The 13,827-nt window shown below is 46.8% G+C and overlaps 1 protein-coding gene across 1 annotated transcript in view; it reads right to left on the bottom strand.

Annotated features, from left to right (window-relative positions):
• LOC123751849 (serine/arginine repetitive matrix protein 5-like) overlaps window positions 1-7,735 on the bottom strand; it is a 9,999-nt gene extending 2,264 nt beyond the window's left edge. Inside the window, exon 1 of the mRNA XM_069318540.1 lies at window positions 7,627-7,735. Coding sequence (XP_069174641.1) covers window positions 7,627-7,735 — 109 coding nt within the window. The remainder of the gene's footprint in view (window positions 1-7,626) is intronic.
• Window positions 7,736-13,827: the final 6,092 nt, after the last annotated feature.

Here is a 13,827-nt window from a genome sequence, read left to right as displayed (position 1 = left end):
TTTTTACTTTTGTTATGTTTGTCAAGTTTATACTTGTTGCACACAGTTATTTTTGGTTGTACATTGATCGGAATAAAATTCCCTAAACAGACATATGCATATAATACATGCTATGGGGGAAGCATTACCAGTATAAACGGCTAAAGTCACCCACCTGCAACCCGTTTGGGCATAATACCATTTGATCGAAGTGGTCCCACCTTTCATGAACTTATTGTACCATGCAGCCTAATGGTGAGAAAGAGAGCTTCATGGCGCGCAGTTTGAAACAAACCCAAAGTAAATCGGATAAAAATTGAATTTTATACAAATATTTTAAGAGGACATAACTTTATGTCCACTATGCGGTAGCGTTAGACGAAACAGGACTCGTCAGCGAGTCCGGTTAGCGCGAAAGTGTTAATCAGACCACTTATTTCATTATTCTTCCTCCCATCTTCACTTATGCAGTACAGCAAAATCTTGCTTCTGCTTTGATTGGGTAGCCCATTTTCTTGGTTTGTCAGCCTGTAAAAAAAAATGGGTGTTTTGGCCAACCAGACCCCCTCCCCGCTCAGCTCGTTGTCGCCGTGTGGGGGCTTAGTGGGCGGCTGCCGGAGTGTGATGCTCCTTGGGACAGTCCTCTGTCCTTTTCTAGCCTTGTGCTCCTGCTGCCGTCCTCTCCAATTCTGCTGGGCATCTTTCCTTTTCCTTCTGTTTCGTTTTTCTCCCCCCTCTTCTCCTATCTGCTTGCCGTTTCCTGCCGACCTTTTGCTCGTTCTGGTTCTTCCCTTGGACTTCTTCTATTTTGACGCCCGGGTGCTTGAGGAGGCATACTCATGCACCCGTAGAACTGCAGTACCCGACGTCGAGAGCGAGGGGAACATTTTATTGTCAATCCCCACTTCGTCACTGAACCCGATCTCGACGGACTGTCGGTTTCTTAAGGTGGCGTTTGTGGGGCGTATACTCGCGACGCACCCCTAGGAGGCCCCGACAAGATCGGCGATAGCTTCTTGTTGGTGTCCTGCCTCTAATTGTGGCTCCATGGTGGGTGTGGGGGCACATTCGTGAGTGAATTCTTCTTTTCGTCAAGATGATTACCCCTGCTTCGGCTTCTTCTGGTTTACCTTCTCAGGCTCGTGGGGTGGGCGACCAAGCCCCCGAGTCGGTCCGTATCTGACTCCTTCCTCTGGCTCCCCTCCCTCCTCTGTGGTTGGGTCGAGCCCCAAGCCCCCAGTGGTGACTACCTCGTCCCCTGGCGCGGCTCCTTCTCTAGTTGTAACTACTGCGCCTTTTAACCCCTCTCTCTCTGGAGGTTCTCACCGCCGTCCTCGTCACGGCCGCCCTCGCTCGATTCCTTCCAGTTCTGCTACCTATCAAGCCTTGTTTGGTCCCGCTTCGTGGGCCAAATATTTTGATCTCCTCCCTCTTGATTCTGCGCCTCCTGACGATTTCTCCTCCATCGACATCTCATTGATTCCGTGGATGCCTCCATTACTTTCAACCCCACTCGTCTCGGTACACGTGTCGTTGCTGCTCCTTCTCAGGATGCTGCTTCCCGCTTGGCTGCCTTATCCTGCCTTGGCGAGACCCCGTTCGGGTCTCGAAGAACGCTCAGTTGAATGCCAGTGTTGGCACTATTTTGCTCCCCCCCATGTTGCGACCGGTGTTCGGGACCTGCGCGACTGCCACGACGATATTCAACATATCCTCGCTGCCCAGGGCCATTCTATTCTCCAGGTGGACACGTTTACTCGTCCCCCTCGTGGTAGTCGCCGTCAACCCCTCCGGGTTGTGAAGATTACCTTTGATGGTAGGACCCTTCCACCCTCTGTCATTCTTGCTGGTGCCAGGTGCTCTGTCCAGGAGTACATTCCTTCTCCTCGGCTCTGCAACAAGTGCTGGAGGTTTGGGCATGGTGCCCTCCGCTGCTCCGGGACTGTCTCTCTCTGTCCTTTGTGGTGGCGAAGGTCACTCTAAGTCGGAGTGCGCTTCTCCCCAGGCTCGTTGCCTCAACTGCGGTGAGGCCCATCCTACCTTCTCCCGTGCGTGTTTCCATTACAAGCTTGAGGCAGCCGTCCTCAACTTGAAGCACCGGGAGCGTTTATCTTTTCCTGAGCGAGGCGCCAGGTTCGCCGGCTCCCGCCTTATGCTAATATCTCTTATGCTCGCGTGTTGCGCTCTTCCTCTCCTCGTCCTTCCCGCCTTCCTCAGACTCACAACCGTTTCCGGGCCTTGGACCCTGATGCGCCACTGCCCCCCCTCTGTCCCTTTGGGTTCTCTCCCGAAGGATCCTCCTCCTGGTCCTCTGTCTGGGGTTCCCCTTCCTTCTACCCGGTCTGTCGTGTCTTCTGTGTCTTCTTCCTCGTCCCCCTCCGATCCTCCTTCCCATCCTCTTCCTCCATCTATCGGCTCTCCCCACCGCCTGTCGGTGCGGGCGGATGTCCATCGCTCTCCTAACGGCCGTCGTGTGTGCTCGTTCGGCTTCTCCTGTTGAGACACTGGAATCCGTTGCCCGGTACGTAGTTGCTGGGACACCGTCTCTTTAAGTCAGAAGCGTAAGCCTGGCTCCTCTCCTTTTTCTTCCCCGGCGGGTAGAAGGCTTCGCTTTCTTCCTCAGCTCCTCCTTCTGGCTCTGTTGCTCCTTCCCCTCCCGTTTCAGTGCTTGCGCCCCCTGTTCCTGCTATGGAGGTTTCTTTGGCCCCTGCTTCCCTTTCGGTTGCTGCTCTTGCTGGGGTGTGCTCCCCTCTTTCTACTCCCCCTCTTCCTGCTGCTGTCCTTGACTGCTCCTCTCCGTTGTCTCCTCCTCCTCCTCCTCCGGACCCTGCCCGCCCACCTCTGATCTGTTCTCCCGTTTCCTTCCCTCCGTCTTGCTCAGTTTACCCATGCCCCCTAACCCTGACTTTGCTGACCCTGATCCCGACCCTGATATTCTTTAACGTGCTCTGTTGGTCTTTCGCCTTTGTTTCTTCCTTGTTCTCTGTTTTTGTCCTTTCTCTCTCGTCGTTGTCCATTCTTCAATGGAACGTTCGAGGTTATTACGCCAATTTCCTCAAACTCAAACTCCAACTTCTGGTTTCGCGGTTTTCGCCCCTTTGTGTTCTGTCTCCAGGAGCCAATGCTTGGTGCTCGTCCTGGTCGTTTTCGTGGCTATTCCTTTCTCTCCCCCCCCCCAGCCATTGCTGGGGCTTCTAATTCTTCTGCTCTCTTGATTCGGGCTGATGTTCCCTTTGTTCCTTTACTTTTTCCTTCGCCTCTCCATTGTTCTGCTGCTCGTATCTTTGTGGGGAAATGGTACACAGTTTGTTCCATTTATCTCCCCCGAGTGTCCGCTCTCTCTTCCTGATTTGAAACACCTCCTAGACTCCTTGCCAGCCTGTGCTCCTGCTGGGTGACTTCAATTGTCGTCATTCTCTTTGGGTGACGTTCTGACGAATACCCGGGGTCGCCTCCTTGAGCCGTTTTCTCCTCTCTTCTTCCCTGTCTCTTCTGAATTCTGGTGAGCCCACTCATTTGGACTCTTGAACTCGCACCCTTTCTTGTCTTGATCTTTCTCTCTGCTCTTCTTCTCTTTACTTAGATTTCACGTGGCAGGTTCTTGATGACCTCCATGGAAGTGATCATTTCCCCATCCTTGTTTCCTTTTTCTCTTTTCGCCCTTCCCTCTCTTTCCCTAGGTGGCAGTTTGCTAAGGCGGACTGGACCCTATTTTCCCTCAGTGCTACTCTCTCTGACCTCCCTTCTGCCCCTCTCTCGCGCTCTCCTCCTTTTTCATGACACTGTCTTCGACGCTGCCCTCCGCTCTATTCCTCGCTCTTCCTCTCGGGGTCCACGGAAGTGCGTTCCCTGGTGGAATGCGGACTGTGCTCGGGCTGTCCGCTGTAAGCGTGCAGCCTGGAAGAAGCACCGCCGTAGGCAGACGACCGATTCTTTTCTTTTCTTTCGAAAGCGAGTGCGGTGGCCGTAGGGCCATCCGTACGGCTAAACGTGAATGTTGGGCATCTTATGTCTCAACAATTACGTCCGAAACCCCTCTGGCCCAGATCTGGAAGCGTATCCGCAAGATAGCGGGTAAGTTCGTTCCCGATGTTTCACCGGTCCTTCACCTCCATGATACTCTTGTGGCGGACCCGTTGCAGGTCGCTTCCGAACTGGGTTCCCACTTTTCTTCTGTTAGCTCTGGTCTTCATCTTCCCCAATCTTTCCTTCTTCGTAAACCTGTGCTTGAGTCTCGTCCTTTAGATTTCTGCACTCATCTTCAGCTTCCCTATAATGATCCCTTCTCTCTCTCTGAACTTCGGTCTGCGCTGGCCCTCTGCGGTTCTACGGCGGCGGGCTCCGATGGTATTCATTATGAGATGCTTCGCCATCTCCCTCCGAGCACGTCTCAGTATTTACTGAGTCTGTATAATCGGATCTGGGAGTCGTCGTCAGTCCCTGAGGACTGGCTCGATGCCGTTGTCCTCCCTGTTCGCAAACCGGGGTCTCTGGGTACTTCCCCTAAGGACTTTCGCCCTATTGCTCTCACAAGTTGTGTCTGCAAACTCTTTGAACGTATGGTTACGTTCGTCTGATGTGGTTCCTGGAACACCATCACCACTCTCCCCCTTCTCAATTTGGTTTTCCGCAAGTGCCGCAGCACGACAGATGTCCTGGTGAACTTGGAGGTCTATATTCGTACTGCTTTTGCTGCGAAGACCTCCGTTGTTGCCGTCCTTTTTGACCTAGAAAAGGCTTACGACACCACTTGGCGTTATCATATCCTATCTCAACTTCATTCTTTTGGCCTTCGTGGTCATCTCCCTCTCTTTCTTCCGCAGCTTCCTCTCTCGTCGTTCCTTTCGGGTGCGCCTTGGTACCGCTCTCTCTCCCTCTTTTCAGCAATACGAAGGTGTGCCCCAGGGTAGTGTTCTGAGCACTACTCTTTCTGGTTGCCCTCAATGGTCTTCTTTCCTCTCTTCCTTCTGGTGTCTTCTCCGCTCTCTATGTCGATGATCTTACCCTTTGTTGTCAGGGTGATGATTCGCCTCTCCTTCAACGCCGGCTTCAACTTGCAATTGATGCCGTGTCGTCTTGGGCCACAGGTCATGGCTTCAAGTTCTCTACTTCTAAGACTTGTGCCATGACTTTTACGCGGAAACGGGTTGTTCTTCGTCCCTCTTTGTCACTTTATGGTCATCCCCTTGAATACAAAGATTCCGCGAAGCTTTTGGGGTTATTCCTTGACACTCGTTTGTCTTGGTCTCCCCATATCTCTTACCTCCGTGTTGAGTGCTCTAAGGCCCTTACCCTCCTTCGGGTCTTGTCCCATACTTCTTGGGGGGCAGATAGGCGCTCTCTCCTTGCTTTACATTCCTCTCTCGTCCTGTCTAAGCTCGATTATGGTTGCCCTGCTTACTCGTCTGCTTCTCCTTCTACTCTTCGCCGTCTTGATGCTTTGCACCATACTGGGTTGCGCCTCAGTTCTGGTGCCTTTCGTTCGACTCCCATCCTTAGCTTGTATGTTGACACTGGCTTCCTGTCTCTCCAGGACCGCCGTGATCGCTACTGTCTTCGCTATCTTGCGCGGTCCTTGCAACATCCTTCCTCTCGCCTCTGTCGTGCTTTAACTTTTACCCCTCCTGCGGTTCCTGTTCCTCTTCACCACCTCCCTCTTTCTGTCCGGTTATCTCGCCTACAGGATTCTCTTTCCGTTCGTATTTCTGATGTTTCTCCTCGTGTTGTTCCTTCTTTGCCCCCGTGGAGGGTCCCTCTTCCGCTGTTTTGTACATCCTTGACCCGTATCACTAAAGCTTTTACCCCTCCTACGGTTCTAAACGCCTTTTCCTCGAGCACTTTTCTTCTCACTCTCCCGCTCCGTTTCTGTCTTCACCGATGGGTCTAAGTCAGCGGACGGTGTTGGCTACTCTGTTGTTTTTCCTGATCGCACTTATATGTGTCGCTTGCCTCCGGAGACTAGCATGTTTACAGCGGAACTTTATGCTATTCTCTATGCTCTTCGTCTCCTGCTTTCTCGTTGTCAGTCTTCCTTTGTGGTTGTTGTTGACTCTCGTAGTGCCCTCATGGCTCTCGGTCCTTTAATCCGGTTCATCCAGTAGTTGTCGAGATCCAGCATTGGCTGTTTCTCGTTCACAGTAAATTTAAGTCGGTTGAGTTTTGTTGGGTTCCCAGCCATATTGGTGTGTCTCTAATGAGCGTGCGGATGCTGCTGCCAAGGAAGCTGTCCGCTCTTGTCCCATCTCTCGCAAAGGCATTCCGTATTCCGACTTTTACCCGGTTATCCATTCCTCAGTCCTTACCCGTTGGCAGGCTTCTTGGTTGTCTGTTACTGGTAACAAGCTACGTCTGTTAAATGTTGTGTTTCCTCGTGGCCGTCCTCCTTCCACCGTAACCGGCGGTGGAAACAGCTCTGGCGAGGTTGCGTATTGGCCATACTCGCTTAACCCATGGTCACTTGATGGAGCGCCGCCCTGCTCCTTATTGTCCTAGTTGCATTGTCCCTCTTACGGTCGTGCATGTCCTTCTTGAATGTCCTGACTTCCAGGACGAGCGTGTGTCTTGCTTTCCGACCGCCCCTCGCGGTCACCTGTCCCTCGATAGAATTCTTGGTGACTCGGATACTTTTGATATCGTTCGCCTTATGCGTTTTTGTTCTCGTATTGGCATCCTTGGTGATATTTAGCGCCCTCTGATTATTTGCGTATTTGATGGTGCTACATAGCCTTCCCGGTTTGGTGCCTTCTTTTGATAATTACTTACTTACTTGGCCAACCAGAAATGTACAAACCAAAGCAACCCATCTAACCTTCGAGGCCAATGTATAGAAAATGTCAGCATTACGAGTGTTTAGTTTTTAGTAATACTCCGCAGTGGGGAAGAGTTAGTCCTTGCCCCACTCCATCCCCCCCTGTTCTTGTTGCTGCAGCTTCACTCGTGTCAATAGTGGGGGGGGCCATTGGAGCTTGCTATAGGAGTTCCTGTTGTCCTTCTAGCTCTGATGTTGCCCCTGAGCATGCTGCTGTTACGGTCTGTACTCAGCCTGAGTCCCATGACCACTTCTTCCCAGTGTCTTGTTCCTCAACGGACCCTGTTGACTCGTCTGTGCTCCTTATCGCAGCCTTCTTGGCGTCAATCAACTCTGCTGACTTGTGCTTTCAACCCGGATTTCTCTGATCTTGTCTAGTTGTACCCTTTGGCTCGTTCCTCTAATTTATTTTGTCTATTTGATATAGCCGTTCCTCACTGGCTTTTATACTAATTTTAAAGAACAGCATCTTTTGATCTTGCAGTTTTCATCTGTGTGTGTATTAACCATTGCATGGTAGTCGTCTGGTCAATTCCATGGTTATTCGTTTCTCTCCTCCCCTCCAGCTTTTTATGGTAACGTTAACTCGACTGCTCTATTAATCTGGAATGATCGATTTTTGTCCCCCTTTTTCAAATGTTTATTCCGCTACCACTTGTGTCTTTGTGAATAAATTATATACCATTTTTTTTCAATTTATCTCCCTCCATATGTTCCTATTCCTCTTCCTGATCTTAAGTGCCTTTGAGACTTTTTGCTGAAGCCTGTTCTCCTTTTAGTGATTTTTACTTGATATCCCCCCCCCCCCCCCCCCCCCGGGGTGATATCCATACAAATACCCGAGGCTGTCTTGTTGAACCTCTTGTCCCTCTCTTCTTTCTCCTGAATTCTGGTGAGCTTATTCATGTCAATGTGATTGATGCCGTGTCGTCTTGGGCCACGGATCATGGCTTCAAGTTCTCTACGTCTAAGACTTGTGTTATGACTTTTACTCGGAAGCATGTCATTCTTCGTCCTTCTTTGTCACTTTATGGTCATCCCCTTGTGTACAGGGATTCCGCTAAGCTTTTGGGGTTAATCTTTGACACTCGTTTGTCTTGGTTGCCCCATATCGCTTACCTCTGAGCTGAATGCTATAAGGTCCTTGCCCTCCTTAAGGTTTTGTCCCATATTTGTTGGGTGGGGGGGGGGCAAATAGACGCACGCTCCTCTCTCATCCTGTCTAAACTCGATTGTGGTTGCCCTGCTTACTCGTCTGCTCCTCCTCCTGCTTTTCGCCATCTTGATGCTTTGCACCATGCTGGGTTGTGCCTCAGCTCTGGTGCCTTTCGTTCGACTCCTGCCCTCAGCTTGTATGTTGACACTGGCTTCATATCTCTCCAGGACCCCCATGATCGCTATTGTCTTCATTATTTGGCACGGTCCTTGCAACATCGTTCCTCTCGCCTCTGTCGTGCTTTGACTCTTACCCCTCCTGTAGCTCCTGTTCCTCTTCACCGGCTGTCTCGCTTACAGGACTCTTTCCATTTGTATTTCTAATGTGTCTCCTCGTATTGTTCCTTCCTTGCCCCCCGTGGAGAGTCCCCCTTCTAAAATTTTTGTACTTCCCTGACCCGGATCACTAAAGCTTTTACCCCTCCTAGAGTTCTGAAACGCCTTTTCCTTGAGCACTTTTCTTCACACTCCTGCTCCATTTCCATCTTCACCGATGGGTCTAAGTCTGTGGATGGTGTTGGCTACTGTTTTTTTCATGACCACAATTGTGTGTGTCGCCTCCCTTCAGAGACTAGCATCTTCACAGCGGAACTTTATGCTATTCTTTCTTCTCTCGGTCTCCTGCTTTCTCGTTGTCAATCCTCCTTTGTGATTGTAGTTGACTCTCATAGTGCCCTCATGGCTCTCAGGTCCTTTAATCCTGTCCATCCGGTGGTCATGGAGATTTAACATTGGCTGTTTCTTATCTCTAGTAAATTTAAATCCGTAGAGTTTTGCTGGGTTCCCAGCCATATTGGTGTTTCTTTAAATGTGTGTGCAGATGCTGCCGCTTGGGAAGCTATCTGTTCTTGTCCCATCTCCTGTGAAGGTATTCCTTATTCCGTCTTTTACCCGGTTATTCATTCCTCCGTCCTTTCCCGTTGGCAGGGTTATTGGTGTTCTGTTGTTGGTAACAAACTGCGTACTCTTAAGCATTGTGTCCCCTGTGGCCTTCTTCCTGCCACTGTAACCGGCGTTGGGAAACGGCTCTAGCAACGGCTCATGTTTCTCGTCGTATTGTTCCTTCCTTGCCTCCGTGGAGAGTCCCCCTTCCAACGTTTTGTACGTCCTTGACCTGCATCACTAAAACTTTTACCCCTCCTACGGTTCTGAAACACCTTTTCCTTGAACACTTTTGTTCGCACTCCCACTCTTTCCATCTTCACCGATGGGTCTAAGTCTGCAAACAGTGTGGGCTACTTTGTTGTTTTTCCTGACCACCAATATGGCTGGGTTCCCAGCCATATTGGTGGTCAGGAAATTGGCCATACTCGCTTAACTCACGGTCACTTAATGGAGCGCCGCCCTGCTCCTTATTGTCCAAATTGTGTTGTCCCTCTTACAGTTGTGCATATCCTTGTTGAATGTTCTGACTTCCAGGACGAGCGTGTGTCTTGCTTTTCGACTGTCCCTCGCAGTCTACTTGTCCCTCGATAGAATTCTTGGTGAATCGGATACTTTTGATATCGTTCGCCTTATGCGTTTCTGTTCTCGTATTTGCATCCTTGGTGATATTTAGCGCCCTCTGATTATTTTGCACTTTGATGGTGCTACATAGCCTTCCAGTTTGGTGCCTCCTTTTGATAATTACCTTATCTTACAACCGTGCATCTCCTTGTTGAATGTCCTTATTTTCAGGTGGTTTGTGTAGCTTCCCGACTGTCCCTTGTGGTCATTTGTTCGTCAGTAGAGTCTGTGGTGAATTTGATACCTTTGATATCACTTGTCTTGGGCGCTTTTGTTCTCGTGTTGGTATCCTTATTGATACTTAATGCCCTCCGAATCTCCTGTAACATTGACGATGCTACATAAGTCTTCCCGGCTTGGTGTCTTTTGATAATTACTTTTAATCTACTTAGTAGTTTGACCAAATACAAATCTTTCAACCAAATATACCTGTATTATAGTAAAAATGGGGGGTTTATTTAGTCTTTCAGGTAGAGAATATATTTCCTAGACTTTACAATGTTTTGTAACAAAACATTGTAATTTACTTTTATTGAATAATGTTTTAATACTTTAAATTGAAAAAAAAGTGTGTGCTGATGTGAATAGTAATTGGAACCTACATAGTGAGAATTTTTGCATATATGCTATTGAATCTTGTCCCCTATGATGGCAGGATTGAGCCAGCATCCAGAGCTTATGGATAATGTTCATGGTGCAGGTGTTGGTATTAGTGCATGATATCACTGGGGAAAAGTAGAATGTTTGAAATTGAAATTGAAATAAGTTTATTGAGGTAAAATACACACAAAGGGATGAGGTAGCTCAAGCTAATGATTTTTTTTTTTTTTTGAAAAGCTTTGAGTTTTGTATTGTGTACAGTGAGTGTATATATATACATATTTGACTCGGTACGAGGTAATGATGTATTTTAGCATGATCGTGTGTTGAGGGGATAGAAATATTGTAATAAGGTTAGTAAATATTTGGGGAAAAATTGTATATTCTGTAATTGAACATTGTAGCTATTGTAATTTCCTTCTTGTACTTGAGGAATTGAATCGTATAATTTTGTAATTGCTCTGGTGACATTTTTATGAAAATTGTGCAAACAGTATTAAAAATATTGAGATTAGAAATGCTGATATTTGCAGGACAGTAGCAGTATTTATCGGTACTAAAACAGTAGCTTATGTCTATAATATTCCAGTTTCAATATTGATAAATGGACTTGTTCTTTGGTGTATGTGCCATTTAGTCAGTGATGGAAATGGTTGAAGAAACTAGATGCACAGTAAAGGGGATGGCAGAAAGGGGGCCATCCCTTCCTGCCATCCCCCTTGCTTAATTCCTCCCTTGATAAGGGAGTATGTAGAGGCGTGAGCTGCATGCACCCTTAGGCGAGAGCAATTATGCTATTATGACTATAGGTGATTTTTGTTTTGTTTTTTCAAATAGGTACAATGTGTACTGTTAATTCCATTCCCGAGTACAGTACACGAGTTATAAATGAGCCTAAAAGCCTTGCTCAAGACAAAAATGTAAATGTACCTGTATTATTTGCCCTATATATGTATAATAGGATTTTTTTTTAGGCCTTTTCTATGCTACGGTAATGTTAAGCAAGGATATAATTTACAACTGTGTAAATTGCTATTACACAAGTTATTAATGTGCCTATTTCAAATGTGTATGCAGTAGGTACTTTCAAGACATCCAAATGGTGTCCATGAAAGTAATAACATGTAAAGTATAGCATACAGTCAACAGCAATATTTGTTTTATGTAAATGCTCCAGTTTTATCGTGGACAAAATAGTTGTCAATGTTCGCATGTTGCCATTCATATTAAGGGCTTGTGGATAACTAGATAGATGAGGAAAATTTATATAATGATCATTGAAAATGTATGATTGTGTAAGAATATTGGCTCAGAATTATTGGTAGGATAGTATATACTATTTGGAGGGAGGGGGGGGTTTATCGAGACCTATAAATTTATTAAGAACCCTCCCCCCCTTCCCGATTTGCAAGCAGACAAGCTGCTGGCTTCCTGTTCTCGTTGAGGCCACTCGGGTTATTGGCCTTTGGGTTATATAGTATGATTATATTGTAGAAATGTTATGTTATAAAGGTACAGTATTATATCAGAAGGTTCATAAAGTACAAGATTCCCAGTGATTGTAAAGATGTCAAAACCATTGATGGAAGGCGACATTTCTTGCTGTCGGTGCAACATGCATAGGAAGTTTGAACATAAGACTTGCCCCACATGTTTGTATGCAGCTGTGTGATGGTTTGTGTATGTTCAGTAGGTTACCAAATATCAAAAGTAACTATTTCAATGATATGGTACAGTTGACATATAGAAGAGATATAGGTTAATAAGATTTTTATAGAGTACAAATGGGAAAATGTTTATTTTGTAAATATTGAGATATAAAAAATAGATAATAGAAATGTGTTTTTATAACATTACAAATACAGGAAGATATCTTTACCTAGACATATTGTTAGCCAGATATCTGGCTATGCAGAGAAACACCAATTGATGCCTGGCTGTCGATATCACTTAGGCTGTCGATATCTATATGGCTGTCAATATCTCTGGCTATGCAGTGGGAAACTGCAAGTGATGTTGGGCTGTCGATACCCATCTGGCTGTCAATATCAGGTAGGCTGTTGATACCTGTCTGGCTGTCGATACCAGTTAGGCTGTCAATACCTGTTTGGCTGTCGATATTAGGTAGTTGATACCATCTAGCTGTCGATATTAGGTAAGTTGTCAATACCAGTTAGGCTGTCAATAACCACCTGGCTGTTGTTACCAGTTAGGCTGTCGATACCAGCAAGGCCATTGATACCCATCTGGCTGTCAATATCTGGTACGCTGTCGATATTATGTAGGTTGTCAATATCCATCTGGCTGTTGATACCCATTTACCTGTCAATATAAGGTACACTGTCGATACCAGTTAGCCTGCCGATACCTGTGGCTATCGATACCTTTCTAGCTGTCGATATCAGGTAGGCTGTTGATACCCGTTAGGCTGTCGGTATCCGTCTGGCTGTCGTGTGTACACTGAGGAAACCCCCCCACCCCCCCTTCCACTGCAGTGTGGATATTCGAACCCCATTGGAAACAGAGCCAACTATAGGGATGGGTTAACCCAAGTATCGCGCTTCCAAAAGGGTCGCCCAAGTTGGAACAGACGAACGCTGAAAGAATATTGTTGAAAAACATCTTGATAACTGATTAAACCAAAATTATTTATTGGTCAGAAGAAAGACAGAAACGGGATCTATATGTAAAACCTCTACCAAACAAATATTTAAAGTAAAACCGAAGATATTTGTAGTTGTATAAAAGTGGCAGTTTTCATCGCTCGTCTGTAACTGTTCTATTGTTACGTAAAGTATGGTGACAAACAAACACAGACACTAAGATACTATATATATATTTGGTCGAATATACAGAAGTACACAGGTGATACTTTTGGTGTGAGTTGAGCGCACTGAGCGTCGGTACAGTATCTTGCAAGTGTCTGCCTCTAGACCCACACTTGAAAGTAGACTAGTTAATGTTTGCTATTCTGCTGCTTATATGCTCGGGCAACACCTCACCTCATTCATCTCCAAAGGTTGACAGGAATATTAACAATGCATTTGGAGCGAGTATATTATTGGATAATCTACTCGCCTACAGAACTCCCCCTCCCAGTGGATGAAAGGAAAAATACTTGATCAAGAAAATATATCATGTTGGAGACCAATGATATAGCAATTGTAATTTAAGTTTCGAGTCCCGCCCGGTCGAGAGAGATGGGGCGACTCTCGCCCCATCTATTGGAGATTCTGTCCACTAAAGACCCAAAGCTACTCAAACCTTCCTAGCATTACGTAAGCAATGAAGTAATATGGTATATTTACTCACTATAATGTGGATGCTGGATGCACAAAATGAGAAGACATAATTTTACTCTGAAAAAAATATAATTTCATAACAAAATAAGATGTAAATATGTAATATCAAAGGAAGTCGATGGTCCTTGTTTCCTTCTCTGGCTGTTACTTAGCACCTCCACAAACCCATCACTGGTGGTGGGGTGACATTGTCACTGGTCACGGTAGGGGAGAGCCCTGAGGGTCCAGCAGCTACCTCCTCCATACCTGCTTCTTCAGGCGGCATTAATTGTTGCTGTAAACCTCGTCCGATACCTGGTTAATACCATTATAACCATGTGCTGATGAATAAACATGACAAATGGCAGGGCAAGCAGCAAGCCTTACCAGTCATCAGCGCCAACAGTCATAAACCTGCTCTGAGGGGAAGAGCACTCT

Source organism: Procambarus clarkii, chromosome 90 (assembly GCF_040958095.1).
Source record: "Procambarus clarkii isolate CNS0578487 chromosome 90, FALCON_Pclarkii_2.0, whole genome shotgun sequence".
In the NCBI taxonomy this organism is placed as follows: Eukaryota; Metazoa; Arthropoda; class Malacostraca; order Decapoda; family Cambaridae; genus Procambarus; species Procambarus clarkii.
The sequence above is the reverse complement of the archived record's forward strand: the minus strand, read 5'-3'. Positions and strand labels throughout refer to the sequence as shown.